This window comes from Corvus cornix, chromosome 2, assembly GCF_000738735.6.
Source record: "Corvus cornix cornix isolate S_Up_H32 chromosome 2, ASM73873v5, whole genome shotgun sequence".
In the NCBI taxonomy this organism is placed as follows: Eukaryota; Metazoa; Chordata; class Aves; order Passeriformes; family Corvidae; genus Corvus; species Corvus cornix.
Genome location: NC_046333.1, coordinates 48,432,958 through 48,454,429, shown reverse-complemented (window position 1 = coordinate 48,454,429; position 21,472 = coordinate 48,432,958). Strand labels below are relative to the sequence as shown.

The following is a 21,472-nucleotide window of genomic DNA, read 5'->3' as shown; positions in this document are numbered from 1 at the left end:
TACTGGTTTTGGTTTGGATTTTTATTAGCATCTCATAAAAATTTTGTATAAAATACAAGTAAGAAGTGTGTGGTGTGATATTTTGCACAAGTAGAAGCTGGTAATATGTCAGAGTTGTACAATCATGCTCATAAGGCAAAGCTAGCGGCTGTGGTTTATGGTCAGAAGATGCGCAGGTGCACTGGTTGAAAAGGCTTGGTAAGAGTAAACCAGAGGGCGTACAATAGCAATGAACTATCTCAGCTGGATGGATTAGCATTAAATGCATTCAGATTTCACAGTAGAAAGCCAATGTGTGGTAGTACAGGCCTCTGAAAAAAAGTTGCATCCAATCTGCTGTAGCAGAATAAGACGCCTTCATCAGGTATTTTTAGATTTCAAAATATTTTCTTCAGGAATGTAAAAAGTAGTCATAAGTGACTGAAGAAAGGAATTTTTGCCTAAGAATTGTAGGTTTCAACTGCTTTAGGAATTTTCTTAAATAAATACGAATTGCTTATTTAAGAAACATGAATCACTGCTTAATTGCAGTTTAATCCCCAGAAAGCAGAAATATGAACTGTGGTACAATCAGAGCACGTTGAAGTTTTGTTCTCGGTGCTGGCTGCACTTAGTTAACGTGTACAGCCTGTGTTCAGCCAGAACCAGCAATTTGCAAGGGAAATCAGTGACGGCTGTGTGTAAGTGAGGTTAAACCTGAATTTAATCCCGGCAACTGGTGTTTACAAGGATGGTGGAGCAGCAGGAAGAGGCCGCTGGCTGTTGTGTGATCATGAAATACGGGAGGTTTCTGGGAAGCGGTGAGTGTTTGGGACCTTGCTGAGTGGAGGAGGGAGATGAGTGTGTGCTAACAAGAAGGTTATTTAGATTTCCGATTATCTGACGTTCTTGCATTCATATACTCCCTCTTTCACTTCTTCGATATTTCCTCACAGATGTCTGAATATTTTTTTCCACTCTAATCAGTCTATTCAGCTTATTTTACTTAGAGCAAATAATCCTGAAACTTTTCTTTCCCAAAGCAGAACACACTCTCTTTTTATTTTCTTTTAGTTTTCCTAGCTGCAGTGCTATAAATCAGAGGATGTTTGCTCTGCTTATTAAATAATTGCTAAAGGCACAAATCTTTTTCTAGTGTTCAGGATTCCTTTGATAATAAAGATATTGTCTGTTTCAGAAAAAAAAAAAACCAACACACTATATTTATTTTCTGTCCAGCTTTGGGAATTAATTTCTGTTGCAACTGGAGAAACTCACCAATGGAAAATACAGACAAAATTAATGAATCTCTTTCTAAGCAGCCAGGATAGATTGATGGCTGACTGAAAAAAGGTGTTTTAACTGATATTCTGCATCCTGGTTTGAAAGATCATAATTTTACTGTCCCATATGGAAAAAGAAATCTCCATGATTACTACTATTGATGTATTTTATGAAAAGAGGTTTTTTTATCCACCCAAATGAAATTACTTTGAAAGATGCTTAGATCTATGGTGGCACATCTAGATCCATATGGTTTTTTTAAATATGGGCTAATTTTTGCATGCCCACATGTTAACAGTAGCCACTTAGTTACATGCACTTAGTACTAGAAAAGGGTTAGCAAGGGAATCTTTCTTAGCATTGCGTTTTCTGGAGTAGATTTGATGACAACACAATAGTGTCTGTAAGGGAAAGTGTGTTGGTTTCCTGCTTTTTTCTTCTCATCCATGTTATATGTGATTATTTTATTCATAGATATCCATAAAGAAACTTCAAATGAACAAGTGAAATCAGGGGCTGGGAAGACTTTTTGATATTTAAATGAAATATCATCAAAGTCTGTCAGTCTTTTAGAAAACATAATGTGAAACATATTTTTGGGGTTTTTTCTTAGTCATACAATTTTGTTGGGCTGTACTAAATTAAAGAGACCTCTGTAATCACATTGTTTTCCTGCTTTGATTCTTAGCTTTGGGTAGTCATGAGAAGATTGCATTTTGGCATATTTTTATTTCTTACTTGTGCCAGTTAAGAGGACTTTGCTTTATTTATTTGAATAAGCTTGGCCTTTACATCAGAAATGTTTCCACTTAGACATTTTTCTGAATGTTTCTTTCTAACTTTTGCTAAGCAGTCACACAAAGGTCAGCAAAAAAAAATGCATGACAGGAAAGAAATCTAGTCCATTTTAATTAGATCTGTGTTTGGTTAACTCCCTTTCTGCAATACTTAACATTTGTATTAGTTATCTTCTCTGCTTAACACAGTAGGTTAAAATAATAAAATGAATGATGTAATTGAAAGAAGAAAGATGATCTAAAATTAAAGTACATTTGTCTGAGCAGTAGTGGGAAGAGATAAGATAAAAAGACAAAGTACAGCAAGGTTTTCACAGCAAGCAAAGTGAGGGTCTATGAGTTACCATTGGTACCTTATGTCATCTCTTTACATGCTTAAAATTAAAAAGCTGGTGTGGGTCTGTTGATGCTTTGAGCTTTGTTTTTTTTTTTAACTCAATTCTAATAAAAAGAAACAAGAAGCTGGACACTCTAGTGAGTTATTGATGATAGATACATGGAAGTTCAGCCTTGCTTGTGAGCAGAGGTAGTCTGGGGATTCTGCCCCTGCAGCCCTTGCATGTCTATGGGTGTCATCTCTTGACATCAGTAAGCTCCATCTGAATAAGTTTTTGTTTCCTGAAGGCTTGGGAAGCTATTTCTGATACTCCTGATTAGAGAGTTCAGCTAGTAGCTGCAGAGTTGTTGAGGGGCCACTCTGCTGGAATTCAGAGACAGGTCTAGTACCATGTGCTAAGCAGGAAGACTGACTTATTTTGCCACCATCTCATGATCCCTTGATCCTGCCCCTATCATTCACACATTTATGGTGCAGGAGGTGTTTGCAAAACATCTGGATTCACTCGTGTCCTGGGACCACTTGGTGTGTCTGTGATCTCCAGCCAATTATGCGTGGCCTGTAGGGTTGTGCAGCACAATGGAGGCCCCACCAATGTGCTCTGTGTCATGGAGAAGGAAGGAAGGCTTAGCACTTTGTTGTAGGCTGCTGAAAATGCCAACAAAGCCACCACTGCTGCAGTTCACTCATGACTCCTGTGTGATAGAAATGCCTGCTCTCTCTCCAGTGAGCATGGCACTCTCTCCAGCTGGAGCTGTAAGAAGGACGGTTTAATACTGTGTTATCTGCCTTTCATCAGTTATCTTAAGGAATATAATCTTTTACCAAAGCGTTGAAACTTTGAGAGAGGCGTGTACCCTCTAGAGGCTAATATCAAACTGCACCAAGAAACTCCTTTGTTCTTTCTGTGCAAGGCTCTTTATAATGGTGCAATATGATGGAAAATGGATTTTGCTCCCTTGCATAACTTTGTTTCAGTTCTCTTGCTATTCAGATTACTGCTAGCAGAGTTGTTGACTTGCAGAGTGCCTTGAGTAACAAGGGACAATCCAAGGAGAAAAGAATTGTTCAGGGTAACAGACTGTGTTTGGGCAAGAGAGATAATATGGGGCAGATGGTGAAAAATACCAGGAAAAAAAGACAACAAAAGTTTGTGGGGGATAAAGGTTGAAATACCTGACATAAGTGGAGGTGTCCAGATGAAATCTCTTTAAGTGGAATCGCAAGCCAAGGCCCCAGTCACTTCTCTGTTTAATCTGGATTTTAAGTGTTGAATTTACTTTTTGAGAACTATTCACTTATGAAGGGTTAATGAGCACTGATTTTCAGATACAGATTGGTTTAGAGTACTGGAGCTGAAGGGATCTCACATAACCCAGGTGTACAAAGCCCATTGGGACCACACCGACACCCTTGAAGTTCCCCAGATCTTGGATGAAGAGATAGCAACACACCTCTTGTTCTCAAATCCGTGTCAGATCTCTCAATGAGAAGTGTAGAAGGACAGGTCATTGGCACAGGACATGCTGTCATAGGTACTTCAGCAAATACAACAATGCATTACTGAGGAGGGCTGTGAAACTCATGCCACCTTCTTCAAGCACGGGTGTGGTTAAGAAAATGTAGCAGGTTGTCATGGTGAGGACTGGAGTCATCAGTCTTTAGGTGGGTCTTGAGCACACAGAGGAGAAAGGTGTCAGTCATAAGTGAGATAAGTACAGAATACTGACATTGCCAGAACCTGATCCAATGGCTGCATTTGATGCCAAAATACATGTCTGAGAATCAAACCTTTTTAATTACCCTCCTTGCTGTTCTCAAAAGCACACCTCATCTCAGTGCTTCATGCTGTATTTTCTCCCTGACTTTTGCACAAGAACCCACCTATTATTCCCTGTTCTTCTAGATGGACCATGGACCACAACATACCCATACTTCTTAAGCATCAGACTCAAACCAACAAAATAGTACTGTAGAGTTAGTCCTCCCTCCACTGTGCAGCAGATCTACATAGTTGGCAACAGATAAGCCTGGCTGATGCCCTGGTGATTTTTTTTTATTGTTTATTTGGATGACCCCACCCTGGTTTTGATGTAGGTCTCGCATTCTCTGTACATTTAGAAATGAAGATTGGATTGGTTTTGGAAATCTATAATGTGTCATATTTGAAATAAAAGATTTTTCCCTACTAATCTGCAGTCTTCTCTTTTCTGTTGTATTTTACAGGAGCATCCATCTCTTGGGCAGCTCTCTGAAAAATTGATTGACAATAACATCAATGTTATTTTTGCTGTTCAAGGAAGCCAGTTTCATTGGTATAAAGTAGGTTAGAAACCTGATTTCTTTTTTTAATTTTGAAGGCACAATATTTATACTTAAAATTAAAACTGTGCATAAATGATTGTCTTTTTCATAGGATCTGTTACCTCTCTTGCCTGGTACTGTTGCAAGACAAATAGAATCACAAGCAGCAAATCTCAATGATTTGGTGGTAGAAGCCTATCAGGTATGATGAGAGTGACAATGTTGTATGTAATATTTGTATATTTTTCATCTTTCATAGCCTGAAGTTGGAATTTCCAAGATCTCGTCTTCCATCTGAAGTCCAAAAGGATACATTCCCTACTTTTCCTAATGTCCAGGTGGAGAGGTGATACTATCTTATGATAGCTCTCAAAGTTCCAGTCTGTCAGGGTCTCAAAGCCAAGAGCTACTGTTTTTTTAATTTCTAAGGGTGATTCTAAATATTCTGTTTGATTCTCTGCGCCTGTTGCTATGTCACTTCAAAAGAGGGTTTATTTATTTGAATTTTGGCACCTCAGATCTGTAGTTGCAGACCAGACACCACTGTCCAGGCACCATATAAGTTCAGAGCAAAAACACAATGCAGTATCTGGAGAGTTTTGCAGCATAATTTTTAGAAACAAACAAGAGATGGGAATTTACAAGGAGGTAGTTTGAGGACAGTGGATTTCATGAGGAGCAGCATTTATACTGCAAAAAACAGTGTAATAACTTGGGGGTTTGAGGCATGGAAGTGAAGAAGAGTTTTGGTAGGTATTTGGGCGAGAACAATGAAAATGGCTTTGTGAACTCTTGCCTGGAGCACTCAATTGAACATAATTGTCTGGGAAAGAGAAAGTAATAGTATGGGAAATAGCATAAAGTCATTTTCCACACATGCTTGACACAGAATGGCAGTTTGAAAGTGAAATAGGCATCTTGTTAGTGAAGGAAAGAGGGAACAAACAGCTTTGATAATGAAGCCAAGAAATAGGCATTTGATGTACCAGAGCACGGGGAGGCCATAGAGCAGCATTCTGAATGTGGTGGGTTGGACAGTTGGATGCTGCTAAGCTGTGCAGTTACACACAAACATTTAGGTTCAAAAAGTTGAAAACTTAGCTACAAAAGTGTATGCAAGGTATCCACAGGTATCACCTTTTTTGTTTTAAATTGATTGGATTTGGGGGGCCGAAGCTATCCATTTTACTTCCTTAACCACAGAATTAGGCAATTTGCTTACAGCAAATTTGCTATAATGAAGAGCCAGCCCCTGTGTCTGTTCCTAGTCCATGGAGTACTTTTGCACACATTTTGCTCACTGTCATGTTGGAGACACTGGGCAGAAGTCAAAGACATTCAAAAGCAGAGGAGTTTAGGGGCCATCAAAGTGCAGAGAAGTTCTCACTGATATTTTACTTCTCTTATAAAGTTGAGAGATCTCATTTTGAATATGGAGATTTGCAGGAAGTTGCTGGCAAAGAATTTTGAAGATTGTAGTCCTTTTGTATGACACCTTTACACTGTTCATCCTAAACTGTAACACAGTTCTTACCCAGTGCAGGGCAAACATTCAAGGAGAAGAAATTAAAATTTATGAAACAATTATTTAGTTCAGTACAAGTTTCAGTGGGACTTTCCTGGTCCAGCCACCCCCAGTTTGCTTTTGCTTTATTTTCATATTTTGGACACTGTCTTTCTTCCCATCCTAACCTTCACTGGATTTCACAGTTTGAGATTTTTATCATAGTTTTAGGGGCTTTCAATATATAAACACATGGTGAACAGGTCTTGAAAGTGTTGCCTTCTAGAAAAAAAGGACTTAGATAAGAAAATAAATTTAGTGTTGATATTCAATGACAGTGGGCCTCTTGCAGTCTTGTTCCAGGCAGGGAAACCTTAGGCTTAGCTATGGAAAACCCTGGCTGAAAATCCCTGGCTAAAAAGCCAAAGATGAGTCACTAATTTTCAAAAAGTTACTAAGATAAACATGTGTTAAGATTCATGTAATTGCATTTCCATTTGTAGCAGTAAAAAGATCCCACTAAACTCATTTTTAATAGTAATATGACAGGAATTTTAAAAATCCCTTTGTGCAAATTTCAGCTCATAAGTTTGTACAGAGCTTTAATAAATTTTTAAATGGTCAAGAAGAAGTATTTCTTCCTTGAAGGAAGAAGGATTTTAGGGTATGTAGTAAATACAAGTTACAAAGTAGCTGGCTTTTTCATTATTTTTTATTGCAAAATGCCCTAATGGGATCAGCCAATTGTTGGCTTACATAGTCTTAGCTGACCCAGAAAAATCTGTAATAATAATCCCAGTAGCCTTTGGGTCACCCTAAGGTTTGTTCAGAGAAAATTTTCCAAGACAGATGCAAAATATCAGAAGTTTATAAAGTGTCAAGTCAATTAGGAAACTTTTCTACTGGGTAACAGTGGTTTTATGTATGTTTACTGTTGTAACAGTACATTTTAGGTGTGTGGCTAAAAGGCAGCGTGGACTCAATGAGCAGTTTTTGTTGCACATGGTTGTTGGAATAGATTTTCAAATTGCGAAAAATGCAGTCTCTCAAAAGCATGTTAGCAAAGCTGAAAACATTTTCATCTGGAAAACCTAATCCTCTTTATCAGAATTACCAGTTCATTGGTTGTGTATATTTGGAATGTAATTGGGTCTTTACATGGGAAACAATGCTTTAATTCATTCCTTTATTCACACAGACAAGCTTTCTTCATTTTTAGTCAGACATAGTAGCTGTACTTAGTGTTAGTCACTAATGTACATTATATTTTGAGATGCAATGCTAGTAAAACTTGTTTTCTGGTTACAGAAACTAATCTCTGAAGTGAAAATTCAAGTGGATAACCAGATCCAAGGTCTTCATTTCAATATCACTGCAATCTGTCCTGATGGAAGTAAAAAAACTGGCATGGAAGGATGTAAAAATGTGGGATATAATAAAGAAGTATGTTGATAGTTCTTTCTTCAAGGAACTGGAATACTTATTTTTCTGTTTGGTTGGGTTTCAATGGTGTGAAATCTTCTAGGGATTTACTTAAACTGAAAATGGATTTATGTGATTAATGATCACAGGCTCTCTATTATTCTCTGGATTTATTTTTCTTGAATCTTATTTTAATTCTCACTAATCCCATGGAACTAAGGCTCAAAGCTTTTCCTGAAAGCTAACGTCCATTAAAACTTTCCTTCTTTGTCCTCCACTGGGCACAACCACCACATCCATTGTGATGAAATCTGTACGTAAAGAGGTTGAAAGATAATCACCCAGTGGAAAAAAATCACTGGAATTTGTGTTCCTTGAGTCTGTACTAGGTGTCACCTTCCTCTCTTCTTGCTTTAGTAGTCTTCATGCCCAAACAGGCTTGTGGATAATTAGTTTATTTTATAAATCAAATTAATAAAATAATTTATTCCCATTTGAATTGGTGCTACCTACTGAATGAAACAGAGCCTCATGCATCATGAAAATGCAGGGGAAGATGTCTGTCTGATGTAAAGAACATGGCTTTCTTCCCAGAAAAACTTCTCTGTGCCTTGATATATTTAGTTAATTGCTTGGACTACCAAAGTAATTCTTTTAGCTTGCCAGGAAGAGGTCTGTGTTTCTAGAGAGCAAGGGCAAGGACTTCTTTCCTGCTTGACATGTACATATGTCTCAGCTAGTGTGATTTTACTTGTGTCTGTGTGTAGAAATAACGAAATAAATCAGTAGATTAAATGTGTGAATTGTAATGTACATTTAAATGTATTTTATGCTTTCCTGAATTTTGTCTGCATGCTGCTGATTGGCTTCTACAGTTTATGGGAGATTTGCTGTTTTTATTCTTAACACATCTTTTCTCCACTGTTGATCCCTGGGCATGTCATAAGAAACAGGACTGGAATTTGTTCTGTTTACTGAAAAGAAAAATATTTATATCTGTTTCTTTTTAATAAAAAGCCAAGCCAGTTGACTGTAAAAGATTGCATGTGGTCCTAAACCTCTACTGCTGTTGAAAATGAGCCATCCTTAAGAGATTAATTTATTTTAACCATAAATCCTTCTTTCAGTATTTGTTTACAGACAAAATGCTTTTCCTTAATTCTCACATTCCTTTCATTGTCTAATCCTTCTTCCTTCCTTTTCTTACCAAAACACAAAGTGGATTAAATTCTGGAAGAATCCTGTGACCTCTTCAGGGTGCAAAACTAACTTTGGCTATTAGCAAGTGTCATGGTGTTGTAATTATTTAGTCACCACAGGTTTAATCTATCTGCCGCTGTGTTCAGAATCAAATTTCACAACTCATATGCACGACATGATTTTCCCTTCCCTCCCATTTCCCTGCCATCCTTCCAGTACTGTTTTGTACATGAAGATTATGTTCTCTGGCAGGGCTGTGTGTTGAATAAAAAGCACATTCCCTACCTGCAGCCTGTCCTCCCTGCGATACACACCTGCTGTATGAATCAATTTCTCTACAGCCGCACTTTTGCCCTGCAACCCAAGGGAAGAAATCTCATGCACGGAGAGTGGGGGCTACTGAGGGGTTATGTGTGTAGTGGCACATTTCAGAAACGAGAAGAAGAAAAGCAAAGGGTGAGATAAAGCCTGTGTGCCCCCTCAGTATGACATTAAGTGCATGTTTCTGCACAGCATTCTTCTCCTGTTGTCTGTGTAGGCAGCCGCAGCCCCACTCGCCACAAAGCCACCATTGTCCCCAAGGGCTGGGTTGTTCTCGTGTGGGGGCACAGCGGGAGGGAGAGACAGTGATGAGAGATGAATGGCCTTAGTATTTGTTGGTAGTTTCAACCTCATATGTAATCAGTTTCTCGGGGTTTCTCCTTTTTTATTTGGAAATCTTTATTTCTTGGTACTAAAGATTAAAGGTACTTGCTTCTCTTGCGCTCCTTTCTGACTTTTCCCTCCTGGTTACATTTTCTCTGAGGAGGCAAGAAAGAGTTGTTTTACATCAGGAAACTGAAAAAATACAAAACCTTAGAGAGAATACTGTGTCAGAAGCGTACTGGTCAAAAATAAAGCCAAAATAAAAGTTGTGAAACACAAGACTGATATCTAGTGTAAGTGTCACACATGCCAGAGCTGTCAAAAACTTTTAGTGGTGATTGATGGAAACTCTATGGCCATCACCTAACCACCAGAATTATTCTTAGTCCTGTGCCAGGACTACAAAAAGCCATGGGGGCTGCTGCTGTAGTGGGCACTGCTGGGATGAGGACCTGGAGGATGGTGGTGATGGCCATGGCATGGCCCAGAACTAGGCACTGGGTCCATGGAATTGAGGAAAGTAATCTGCTGCTAGCATGTGAGCCATTTCTGTGTTTTAGTAGGAGTAGCTAGGGCCATCCAGAAACCTGTGTGGTTTCTATGTGCATGACCATTTCTGCAGCAGGACATTCACTATAGATTCTTTTTATGAAGAGTATCTCTGTGTCTGTTTGTGTATTGGCTTGCTCAGTCTAGTCCCAATTCTTACCTGAATATTTCTGTGATATGTATACATTAAATAATAGAAGGAGGATGTGATGGTGTTTCTATTTCCATTTAATTTGTATAAAGTTGTCTTTTGCAACAATGCTTTCTTAACTTGAAAAGTAGACTTCTGTCAATCCTCTATTGTTAGGATTTTAACTGTATTTGTGATGCCTATCATTACTAATATATCATGTTTGACAAGTGACTACTGTGTATTTTGCTATTATCAGCTAGTGCACATTCATATACAATATAAGATTCTGCTTTATTTTTATGTGTAAAAAATTTGAAGCAAATGTAAGCAAGGAAATAATAATAATTATAATAATAATAATAATAAATCCATATTTATTTCTTCTTAGGTACTTTTCAACGTATCAATTACAATGAAAGGATGTCATACAACTGGAGGAAGAAAATATGCCATACTTAAGCCTATTGGTTTCAATGAAACTGCCATTGTTAATGTGCAGCAAAGCTGTGCCTGTCAGTATGGAGACAGCACAGGGCACAAAAGAGTGTGGGCTGATGAAACTTCTACTGACAGCAAACAGTCCCATTGCAATGACAATAACTGTAGCTCTAACAGAGACACACTTTCCTCAGAGCAATGCAGGCAACACCAGGACCAACCCATCTGCAGTGGTCAAGGAAATTGCATAGATGGAAAATGTTTCTGCTACAAAAACAAGCTAGGCAAGGTGTATGGCAAGTACTGTGAAATGGATGATTTTTCCTGCCCCTATCACCAGGGAATCTTATGTTCTGGTAAGTTGCAGCATTTATGTCTGTATTTTCTGAGGCTAATGTACATGATGCAGCTGAAAACAGTGATATAAGGCTGTCAAGAACAAGAATTGTTTGTGCAGAATTAATGTGGGCAATGTCCTGAACATCTTGTTAGGAATTCACACTCCTGGGCTCTCTTCACCACAGGCATAGACACTGTCTTCTAAATTTCACCACTGTTTTCCAGGAAATATACTGATTTTTTTTTCCAAAGTTTAGCTGTTTTAATATTTAAATCTCAAAATTCTTAATAAGTAATAATACTAATTTCTCAAACAAAAAGTAACATTTATTCCAGAAAGCTAGTTTATACATTTCAGCCTAGTGGGAATATGAGATACTGAGAGATTAGGAAGGAATCGTAGCTTCCAGGTGAGGTTCTGATTTTCTATCACCCTAAATCAGTCCTGTGAGAGATTCGGTGGCACTTGATTTCAAATACTGGTATAGACACAAACACTGTTTGGAATGCCTGCTTCAGAAAGAAGACTCTTAAGTGAAACAGAATTGTTAGAAATTCTTATTCTTTTTGTAGTCTGCTTTATGGTAGAGAAGAGGGAAAAAAAAAAGAGGAAAAGGAAAAGGAAGAAAAGGAAAAGGAAAGGGAAAAGGAAAAGGAAAAGGAAGAAAAGGAAAAGGAAAGGGAAAAGGAAAAGGAAAAGGAAGAAAAGGAAAAGGAAAAGGAAAAGGAAAAGGAAAAGGAAAAGGAAAAGGAAAAGGAAAAGGAAAAGGAAAAGGAAAAGGAAAAGGAAAGAACGTGGTCTGTGCACATGAACTTGATACTCCTTCCACTGAATCTTGCTGTTTATTTGAATGGAATGTTTTCTTGCTAAAGAGAAGTTTGTTTAGTTTGCCTAAAGACTATTTTCCTGGTCATTGCATAATTCCTAATCTCCATTGTTTTGATCCAAGGCAAAAGAGAAAAATTTTAGTAGAAGGTTTTAGGGTGACATCATAGTAGCAACTTTTGCTCAACTTAAGCAATGAACATCAGCCTTCAGTATTTATCATCCCAGTAATTTCAGTCCAAGATGTTAACTTAAAAACTAATTAGAAAGTCCAGGTCTAAATTTGCTCTGTTTAAGGTAAAGCACAAACAATACAAATGTATCCATCTAAAAATTTATTTTCTATGTTTTCATGGAAGCATATGACTCCAGACTCTCTATGTTGTAGGTAATGGTGAATGTGAAGGTGGTAAATGCAAATGCTTTGCTGGCTGGGAAGGTGATCATTGCGAGTGCTCATCACAATCAGCAAAGTACTGCCTGAATTCAAAGGGCCAGATTTGCAGTGGAAGAGGAAAATGTGTATGTGGAAAGTGTGAGTGCACAGATCCAAGAAGCTTTGGCCGTTTCTGTGAATATTGCCCTACTTGTAACAAAGCCTGTGAAGAAAACTGGTATGTTTCTTGTGCTAGACTTGACTTTTTCACTCCCTAGTGTTGAAACATGAAGAAATATTTTTGCTTGGTAGATGCTGTATTTCTTAGCTATTTAGATTGTAGGAAATTGGTACAGTTCATACTTGATACTTCTTTGGGTAGTTGGATTCACACTGGCAATTCAGAGAATTGCATGTTGGCATCTATTTTAACCATTTCACGCTTCATATGAAATCTTCTGGGTAGGAAATAAAACCATAAATTTGTATTTTTAAAAATGGAAATTTGATCCTACTTTTGAATGCCACCAAGTCCAATAAGAGTTTCCACATTTGTTTTTGCACACTCCTTATGCTTCTCAGCTGAAAGAAGGAGGTGTGAAACTAGAGCAGTGCCTGTGCAGTGTCACTGCCACTGATCAGCAGAGCAGAGCTGGTTTTACACAGAGAACAACATTCTTCATTGCAGTTTTAAAACACTTAGTCTTTGCCATGCTGGCCTTAAAGCCCATCATTTTTCCTTATCCATGTAAAGGAAGGGACAGTGTAGAGGTTGAAATGAGCAAGCCCAGGAGGAGAGAAGCTAGACCAGTCTCTCAGTGGTGCACTGTGTGGTCCTGGCACAGAGAGCAAATGAAGCCCTTTCCTTGGGCACGGCTTTTCTGCACCCTCTCATCATGTAATGTTCTGAATCTCACTGTGCAGAGGGTGAAAGATCAGCCTTTTGTTGGAAAGGTCATTGTGCTCTAAACAGAATCATTGTTTATTTGTATTAATTTCAATTATAGCTCATCTGGTGAAAATGTTGGAGAGCCAAGCTTGGCCACATCTGGCAAGGTTGCTGCTAAGAGTTCACTAGATAGAATGCAGTTAGCCTTTCTGGCTTACACTTGTTCAAAGTCACTGTAAAATGCACGCCTTTAGTAAATTCAGAAAATGGCATATCTTCATTAAAAATCCATCTAGGGCTTTTTTGGAATCTCTTGTGATTGATATCTTGTGATGTCTGTCTCCTGCAGGGCTATACAGTGAAGACAGTAAGACTGAGAGCATTGCCTTCCTCTTGTGCTGCTCTCTCTAAACTGCCCAGCAGTGCAGACTTACTTGGCTTTGTCTTAACAGAGCATCCAAAAGTTATTGACAAAGCTGTGTTTCCTCCCCCTATCTCTACCCTTCAGTTCCAGCATGCATCCTAATCAGATTGATAGGTAAGGAAGGACTAGAACGGAACTGGAGGCTGAAAGCTGAAGAAAGGGTGCTGGACCTTAGCTACACCCTGTGGCAAACCCGCATCTCAAAAGGCAGAGCAGGGATTGGATGAAGGTGGCTCAAAGCCAAAGACGTTTGAGTTTACAACTTCCAACTAGTTGGTTCTGAGAAGCACCAGAGGGATAAAATGCTGAGAGAGGCATCACATTTCAGAAAAAAAATAAATAAATGTCACAATGTTTTTACTAACAACAGGAAAGCATTATGTGTAAGCACTACGTCAGCTTGTTGATAAGATCTCTTACAGGGGAGTGCAGAGAAAGACATAGGTTTTTAATTATATTTTTTATTTTACAGGAACTGTGTTCAGTGCCATCATTCTAACAGCTCATCTCAAGCAATACTTGACCAGTGCACAACCTCATGCGCTTACCTACTGCATTATATTGACCACACTTCAGGTAAGTGGCATTTTCTAGGTAATTTTAATAAGAGATTAAAATCTATTGGGATTAGTAATTGAATTTGCCAGTGTTAAAACGTCTTTCAGAAGCGTGTCACATTATTACAATAGCAAAGAAAGAAAGCAGGAAAAAGATAAAAATCATTTGTAGCTTTAGGGAAAGTAAAAGATAAATAATAACAGGAAATACGAATGACAAGCATTGCTAAGTTTGGTTTTCCCAGCTCCTTGAGAATTCACATCTAATAATGATGAATCCTGCCTGAGCAATGCTTAAAGAAATAATTATAAAAATTTGTTATGACATCTGTATGTTTTATTACTTCGAATATGCTTATATTATTTGACATTACCAGAAACAAGAAAGAAGTGGAATGCTTACCTCGAGTTCAGTAATGTTTAAATGTTCCTTTCAAGTATAAAAAACTACAGTTATGAGGGCTGTGGAAGAATAAAATCTTTTTTAATAAAATCTCATAAAGTAATCACTCCATACAGCAAAAAAAATGCAGGTAAATGGCTTGTCACTTAACATTTATATAAATGTTTTTATACTACAGTTCATAAAAGAGGAAACTAACTGTGAATACTTTTTTATAACTTTAGTATTAAGGAAAGCTTACTGTGTTAGTCTACCAGTGAGGAGAGCACTGGAAAAGGATTCAAAAAAACACATTTTCTTTCATATTTTACCAGTGATCTTTACTGTCGTCTTGTGAAGATTAAATTCTCTCTGTCCCAAACATCTCTAATATTTCATCCTCTCTATTTTAGCTATAAACTCACTCTACAGAGAATTTGTGATGGGCAATACAATGAAGCCTGAGTCTTAGTTCTGTAGATTAAAGGAGTAATAGTTTCACTATTTTTCTACAATGGATCTTAATCTGAATTGCCTTTCTTGATATGCCCAACTTTAGAAGCTTGCATATGATAACTTTTCCTCTTAATTTCCCTTAATTTATTTTCTCTTAATTTTTATCAGGCTCGTGTTACATTTATACAACATTACTAAGCAGTGGAAATATGCCTGTGTTAGAGGGATGTGCCAGTTCCATACGTTAGGCTTTACCCTTGTGTTTTCCTTTTGTTGCAGATTGTTTCTCTGGACGAAGCTACTTTAGAGTATTTTCCATAATCTTTATAGTTACCTTTTTGATCGGGTTGCTTGTTGTCCTTATCATCAGGCAGATAATTCTGCAGGGGAGTAGCAATAAAGTTAAATCTTCATCTGATTACAGAGTATCTACAACAAAGAAGGTAATTGATTTCAGAGCCATCATCTTCAGTAATCTTTTTCTTGCATATAAAAGTTAGCTAATTGCTGATAAAACTTGTATCTTCTCCTTCAAGGATAAGATGTTTTTGCCTACAGTTTGTACAAGAACAGTAACATACAGACGTGACAAACCAGAGGAAATAAATATCGACATCAGCAAGTTGCGATTAAATGAAACTTTCAAGTGTGAATTCTGAAGACTGCAAATGTCTATTTCCATCATGCTCGACTTTTAAAAAGCTACCTTTTGTACTCTGTGGGAGTCTTGACTGTTGCCATATGGTTTTTTGTTGTGCATTTTGTTGAATACTGTAACAAAGTGACATGTAAACATATTCACATTATGTGATTATGTTTGGAACTATAGCTGCTGTATTTTTTAAAACTTTTTTTGAAAGAGAAATGTGCGTTACTACTGTTCAGAAACATTAGTGTTGATGTAGCACTTTAGCATATTCTAATTTATTTAGTTATGGCCTAGAATGTAGATAGAAACCGGTCTGACAAAGCACTGATCTCACTCTACATGTAGCTAGTACTGATGTGCTCTGTGGGAATGGAAAAAAGCTGTGACTGAAGTATTAACAGTGCTGTATATTATAGCAATAGATGAAACTATTAAAATGCTCTTAAATAGAGTAAATGGTACTTTTATAGTTCTCTCAGTTGACAAATTCCACTAATTTGTCTGCTTATGCCTCTTATCTTTTCCTCATAAAAATGATGGGATTAAATGAATGTTTGGTTCCTGGTATGGGTGCATGTTGTGTGTGTATACACACACATATGCATGCACACGCAGGTAAATTATATATATAATTTTTATATGGATGATGTCACTTAAAGATAATTTATATCTGATAAAGAGTAATTTTTAGGTTTTTTACTTGTTTAAATATAACCTCCCATTTTATACAAAATTTAAGGTGTTTGGAAACTGAGTGGCTACAGAAAATGAGTTCTTCTGTACAACAGCATAGTCTACATGATGATCACTGCCAGCAGACTTCGCATTTAGAATCAGCAGCATCAATTCCATTGCAAATAGATAAATTATACCAGAGCTGTGTTTGGTTTGCTAGCTACATGTCAGTGTTTTGCCAAATAAAGACTTTGATCTTTTTGTATGATGTCAGGCATAAGTCTGATTTTACACGTGCTCTTTTTCTCTATGTAAATTAGTTTATGAGATTAGGTTTTGTAAGTTTTTTTGTAACCACTTCAGTTTTTGTGACTGTGCATTGAGAAATATGTCCAGTGTGTGATGGGGAAAAGAACCTGCAATTTAGAAGAAGGTGAGGAAAATAAGTCAATAAGTATGTTCTCTTAAGAAAAAAGAGTTCTAAGAGAACATACTTATTGACTTTATAAATATGGATCAGATTCTGCCTTCAGAAGTGGGCAAAACTCTTCCAAACATGGTGGGACCAATATAAGCTTGTCTGAGAGCAGAATGTGAGCTACAAAGTCAAGCAGAAGCATTTTTTTTTTGCCCCCGAAACCAGCTAGAATGGTAGAAGACATGTTATTGCTATATGGGCGTTGGAAGTGTCAGTCTGATTTACTAACTCTATGCTGCTGAAACCCTACAAAAATCTGATCAACCTCTAATGCACTAAAACATTGCTGACAAAAAGAAAAATCACCTCAGAAGACAGTACATCATTTTAACAACATTTATTATTAATACTAGATATTGTCACTATTTGTCATAGACAAGAGTTACAGAAACAAAGCAGGACTTCCTTATGTGCAGTTTGTAGAAATTACTTGTATTTCCTATTCTGTATTTCTTACGTAAATTCCCACTGAAACCTGAGGAGTATGAGGATTGAAAGGAAGACAGGATGTAGAAAAATGATGAGTGTTTTATGAGTGTTAAGTTTCTTGGGTAATGGATCAAGTGGGATTGGGAAAAATAATATACAGACAATGGGCCTTTCATTAGTCATAAAAGCTCTAGACCTTTGGGTCTTGACTGTGTTTTAAAAAAACCTGTAAATTGGACTATTAAATGTTTATAAAGCAGTCTCCAAAGTAGGCCTTCAGCTTTCTACCACACAAAGTGTCTCATTTAACAAAAAGAGTATTTCTTTACACTGACCCTGACTTTAGTGATAGCTTAATTGTAGATTAATTCTGTAACCTATCAAGTACACTTTAAACTCTTTCTTTTAAAATGTTTTCCTTCTGTGTAAATTAAAAGATTCCAAACAATTGGTTTCGGTGGGATAAAGATAAAAGATTGATAAAGGTTGACCTGCTGTTACTCTTGTCACAATTCATGGCTATTTGTGAGTGGGAAACAAATCTTTGGTTGTCTATTTAACTTAACAAAAAAAAAAAAATTCGGTGCTTAGTGGAGTATATCTAAGTATATAAAAAAGAGGTTAAATATGTTTTTTAAACAGTGTTATAAACCCTTTTAAAAAAATATTCCTCACTGTATAATGGCCTTTAAGTGTGTACTGAAGTGTTTACTGAACAAATAACTATCTTTTTTTCTTTAGAAATTACTTTTCACTCTTAGAGGGAGTTCAGTTTTGTGGGTAGGGACAATGGAACTGGGTTCTTGGTGGAAGAAAGACTTGAGCTGTAATACCCATCTTCCAGACACATCATGCTGCTACTGCTTTTCTTCTGTAGCACTTGGCATTGCAGTGCTGCCTGTGAAGGGGCACGGCCAGTATTTCCTTATCAGACACCTGCCTGAATGTTTAAAATGCTCTGGTCAGATAGAGCAGGCTCACAGGACAAATTGCACTGTAAACTGCCTGCTGTCCTGAGATTAAAAAATGGATATTTAAAAAAAAGAAAAAAGAAAAAAAAAAAGGAAAGAAAAAAATAAAAGACAAAAAATAGCTTTTTTTGCATCTCCCTCATGGTTTTGCTGTATTGTGGAAGAGGCTGGTGAAAGAGAATAAGCTGCTGCTAATGTGACAGGTCAAGGCTTTTAGAAGGCCCATGGGGAGCTTATACAGAGCAGGATTCTTGGGAGGAGGCTTTGTTTCTAGGGATGGAATCTATCCATGAGAAACTCTGGCTTTGCTTGGTACTTGTTTCCCTCTGCCTTTGACCATGTTTTTCAGAAGGGCTGCTGCAGGAGATGAATAGCTCAACAAAAGCCTCACTATTTAGGGAGCTGTGTTCCCTCAGCACATGACCTTAAATGAGAAAGCAGCCTTTAATTCACAAGGAATTTCTTCAGTGATTGCAGGACTGTGCTTCCTATAGTGCTTAATATGGGAGATATTAAAGGCAAATTAGTTCATATTAGTTTTCAATGTATTGTGCGTCAAAGATGTTCATAAAAATGGGGGAAAAAATAACTAACCTCAGAATAGAATGTTCCACAGTTCTCAAATAACACTTCTTATACTGGGCTTCTTCAAGAAAAATTGAAGTCAAATAATTCTACTGCATGCTTATATCCAAAAATATACCAGCAGATACTGTTGCATCTCATCATTGGTTTGGGGAATTGTTTTTAGATTTGGTGCCACAAACAGAGCATGTGCATGACTTTTCACAGCATATTTGTTACTGTTAAAATCCATATGTATAATTTTCAAATTCTAGTCCCCCTTTTTTTAACCTTTGACTGGTTATTTGCCTAACTCTTCAGAAACTGCATGTTTATGTAATTAAAAAGTATGTATTTTACTTCAGATTTTTTTTGAGTACTGTAAAATGAAGAAATGCTATGAAATAGTTATTGCCAAGCATCATGACTACACTAATAAGATTGCTGCAGAAGTGTGTGGGAAAATAGCTGTTTCATCCAGAAAACGTGCACATGGTATGCAAGGAATTTTCATTGTGCCCAGCTGAAATTCCCTTACATTTGCAAGGACGTTAAAAGTGAACCTTAAAAAGGAAGGATGTTCCTATGGGCATAGTTTACATTTTAACTATTATTTACAACTGGATTTATTTTTTCCTCTCTATGATGTCATGAAAACCTGCTATGTAAAGCATTTTTCAGACTGCAATGGAAAAATATTATTTTCCCAGTCTGATCATATATAATATTTATTTCCTGCTAAATGTGCATGTTTTGCAAACCATGGAAGTAAGTGTGTGAAACAGCTTCAAGCAACGCCCCATCCTAAAAGCAGACATAGGGTCTGGTGATGCCCAGGGTAGAGACATGCAAGGGCACAGCTGCCTGTGTGGAGACTTCAAGGGGAACAGCATCCCTGCAGAAATGGTGCTCTGAGATCTTGCTTTGCCTTCTGTCAGGGCAGGAAACCTCTCCAAAGTAGGTTGGCTTTGGCAGTGGTGGTGTCCTAGGTTTGCATCACAGGCACTTGGCCCCACACTGGGTCTGCGTTATGTGCAGTGTGAACACTAATGCTGCGGGCTTTTCGCATCTTTACTCACCAAAAATGCCTGCCCGCAACCCAGCAAGGGGACAGCCTGTAAACTTGGATGCTGCAGACCTCCATTAAAGCTTCTGGGGAGTATTTGGGCACCTGCCCATTGACTTCCCACCAGCCCCTGGATCTCCACCAGCCAGCCTTAAGGAATGCAAGCTGTAGCTGGAAAGGGCACTTCTCACAGAGGCATTTGTGCTGAGTCAGTGCTGGGTGACACCTACTCTGCCCTGACAGCGAGTAACGCGTGGTGCCAATGTCTTGGCTTCCCTTTTGCAAGAGAGGGGAAAGCAGACATGGGGCAATAGTTAAGAAAAACACTAATTTTTAATTCTTGAGACTGCTCTGATGCACAAGTATCTGTTGGCTCTTATAGAGAATTGAAGTCCATGGAGAGGGGGGAAAAAAGGTTAAAATTAATCAGTGGGAATGCATCTCTACAGTGAGCCAAATCAGTTTTACCGAGAGCAAGCCAGCTCAGAGTGGTTGGCCTGCTGGAGGGGGGATGGGGGGAAGAAAAATCCTAAAATTTCTAGATTCTTAAACTTCAGAAAAGCTGTTCTGAATTGCATGTTCTCTTTGTTTCCTTTTCTGCACATGCTTTTAAAAAAAGTACGTATTTACTAAAATAAAAATAAAATTAAAATATCTTGCATTTGTTAAAATAATGGCTTCTGTCCAAATTCTAACATTTCATCCTGATACCTATATTGTACTTGGGCTGTTTCAGTTATATTTTGAAGGGAGATGTTTGAAAGATGAAAGAGTCTTTTGCAGAGGCATTAGTGTTGGATGAATTCACTGTGCTGACATCTTCACTCTTACCTACTACTGCTTCAAAAATAATGCTACTTTAAAGTGTCTTACTTAGCGATTGTGTGACAGCTATTAATAATACTACAGTTTTAAACTTTCTATTTAACATATACTACCTTTTATAAAAAAATATAGAGAGATAAATAATGTGTCTCTAGATTTTATGCATAGAGAATGTTAGTAAGGGAAGAGGTTTTAAATCTGATAACTTCTTACTGCTCATTTTACATTTTAAATGATACTTTTAAATCACTACTTTTGTTCATCTGGAAATATACTTAATATTTTATTATTTAAAATAGTATACTTTTATAGTTGTTTTATTAATTTCAGTTGACTACTAACTTCTATGGTGATATTTATTAATGAGTTGACACTGTAGTATATTGAGATGTTTATTTTTCTATCAGAGCTGTAACAACTATGACATAGCATTATTTTAATGCAACATCATTGTACTTGCTCTCTAAAAAATAAAATCAATATTTAATCCATATGGATTTTTCATATTTTTAATATTAAATATGTCTGTGACAAGGAAGAGATGTTCACCTCCTTTTAAAAGTATAAAGCACACTTACTGAGGTGCACAGATGTCTGCAAAGGGAAGCATATGATTGTGGTTATTTTAAAATTGAGCAATGCTGTGTCCAGAGAGGTAAAATACAAAGAATACCTTGTTTATCAGATGTAGGCAAACGGGTGGATGCAGATTCAGGATGAACTTTGAGAAGATGGGAAGGAAAAAAATGCTATTTATCAGTATGGAGGTGCAGCTGGTTAACTTTGCCCAACCCAACTGAAACATGAATGGACCAGGAGGTGCTACTACTTTGTAGAGAACAAGAACACACTTCCTGTACAAATACAGTCTGTAGATTGATAAGTGGTTGTGATAGCCTCTCTTCTCCTTTGCTCTCTTGGGTGGCAGAGGCGCTGGATTTCTGGGAATGGGTAAATCTCTCTGCAGATGCCTC

The 21,472-nt window shown here is 37.4% G+C and overlaps 1 protein-coding gene across 1 annotated transcript in view; it reads left to right on the top strand.

Annotated features, from left to right (window-relative positions):
- ITGB8 (integrin subunit beta 8) overlaps positions 1 to 20,989 on the top strand; it is a 47,133-nt gene extending 26,144 nt beyond the window's left edge. The window contains 8 exon segments of the mRNA XM_039548276.1: positions 4,624 to 4,719; positions 4,814 to 4,903; positions 7,514 to 7,648; positions 10,543 to 10,948; positions 12,146 to 12,371; positions 13,919 to 14,022; positions 15,121 to 15,284; positions 15,378 to 20,989. Of these exon segments, the coding sequence (XP_039404210.1) occupies positions 4,624 to 4,719; positions 4,814 to 4,903; positions 7,514 to 7,648; positions 10,543 to 10,948; positions 12,146 to 12,371; positions 13,919 to 14,022; positions 15,121 to 15,284; positions 15,378 to 15,500 (1,344 nt within the window). The 3' untranslated portion in view covers positions 15,501 to 20,989.
- Positions 20,990 to 21,472: the final 483 nt, after the last annotated feature.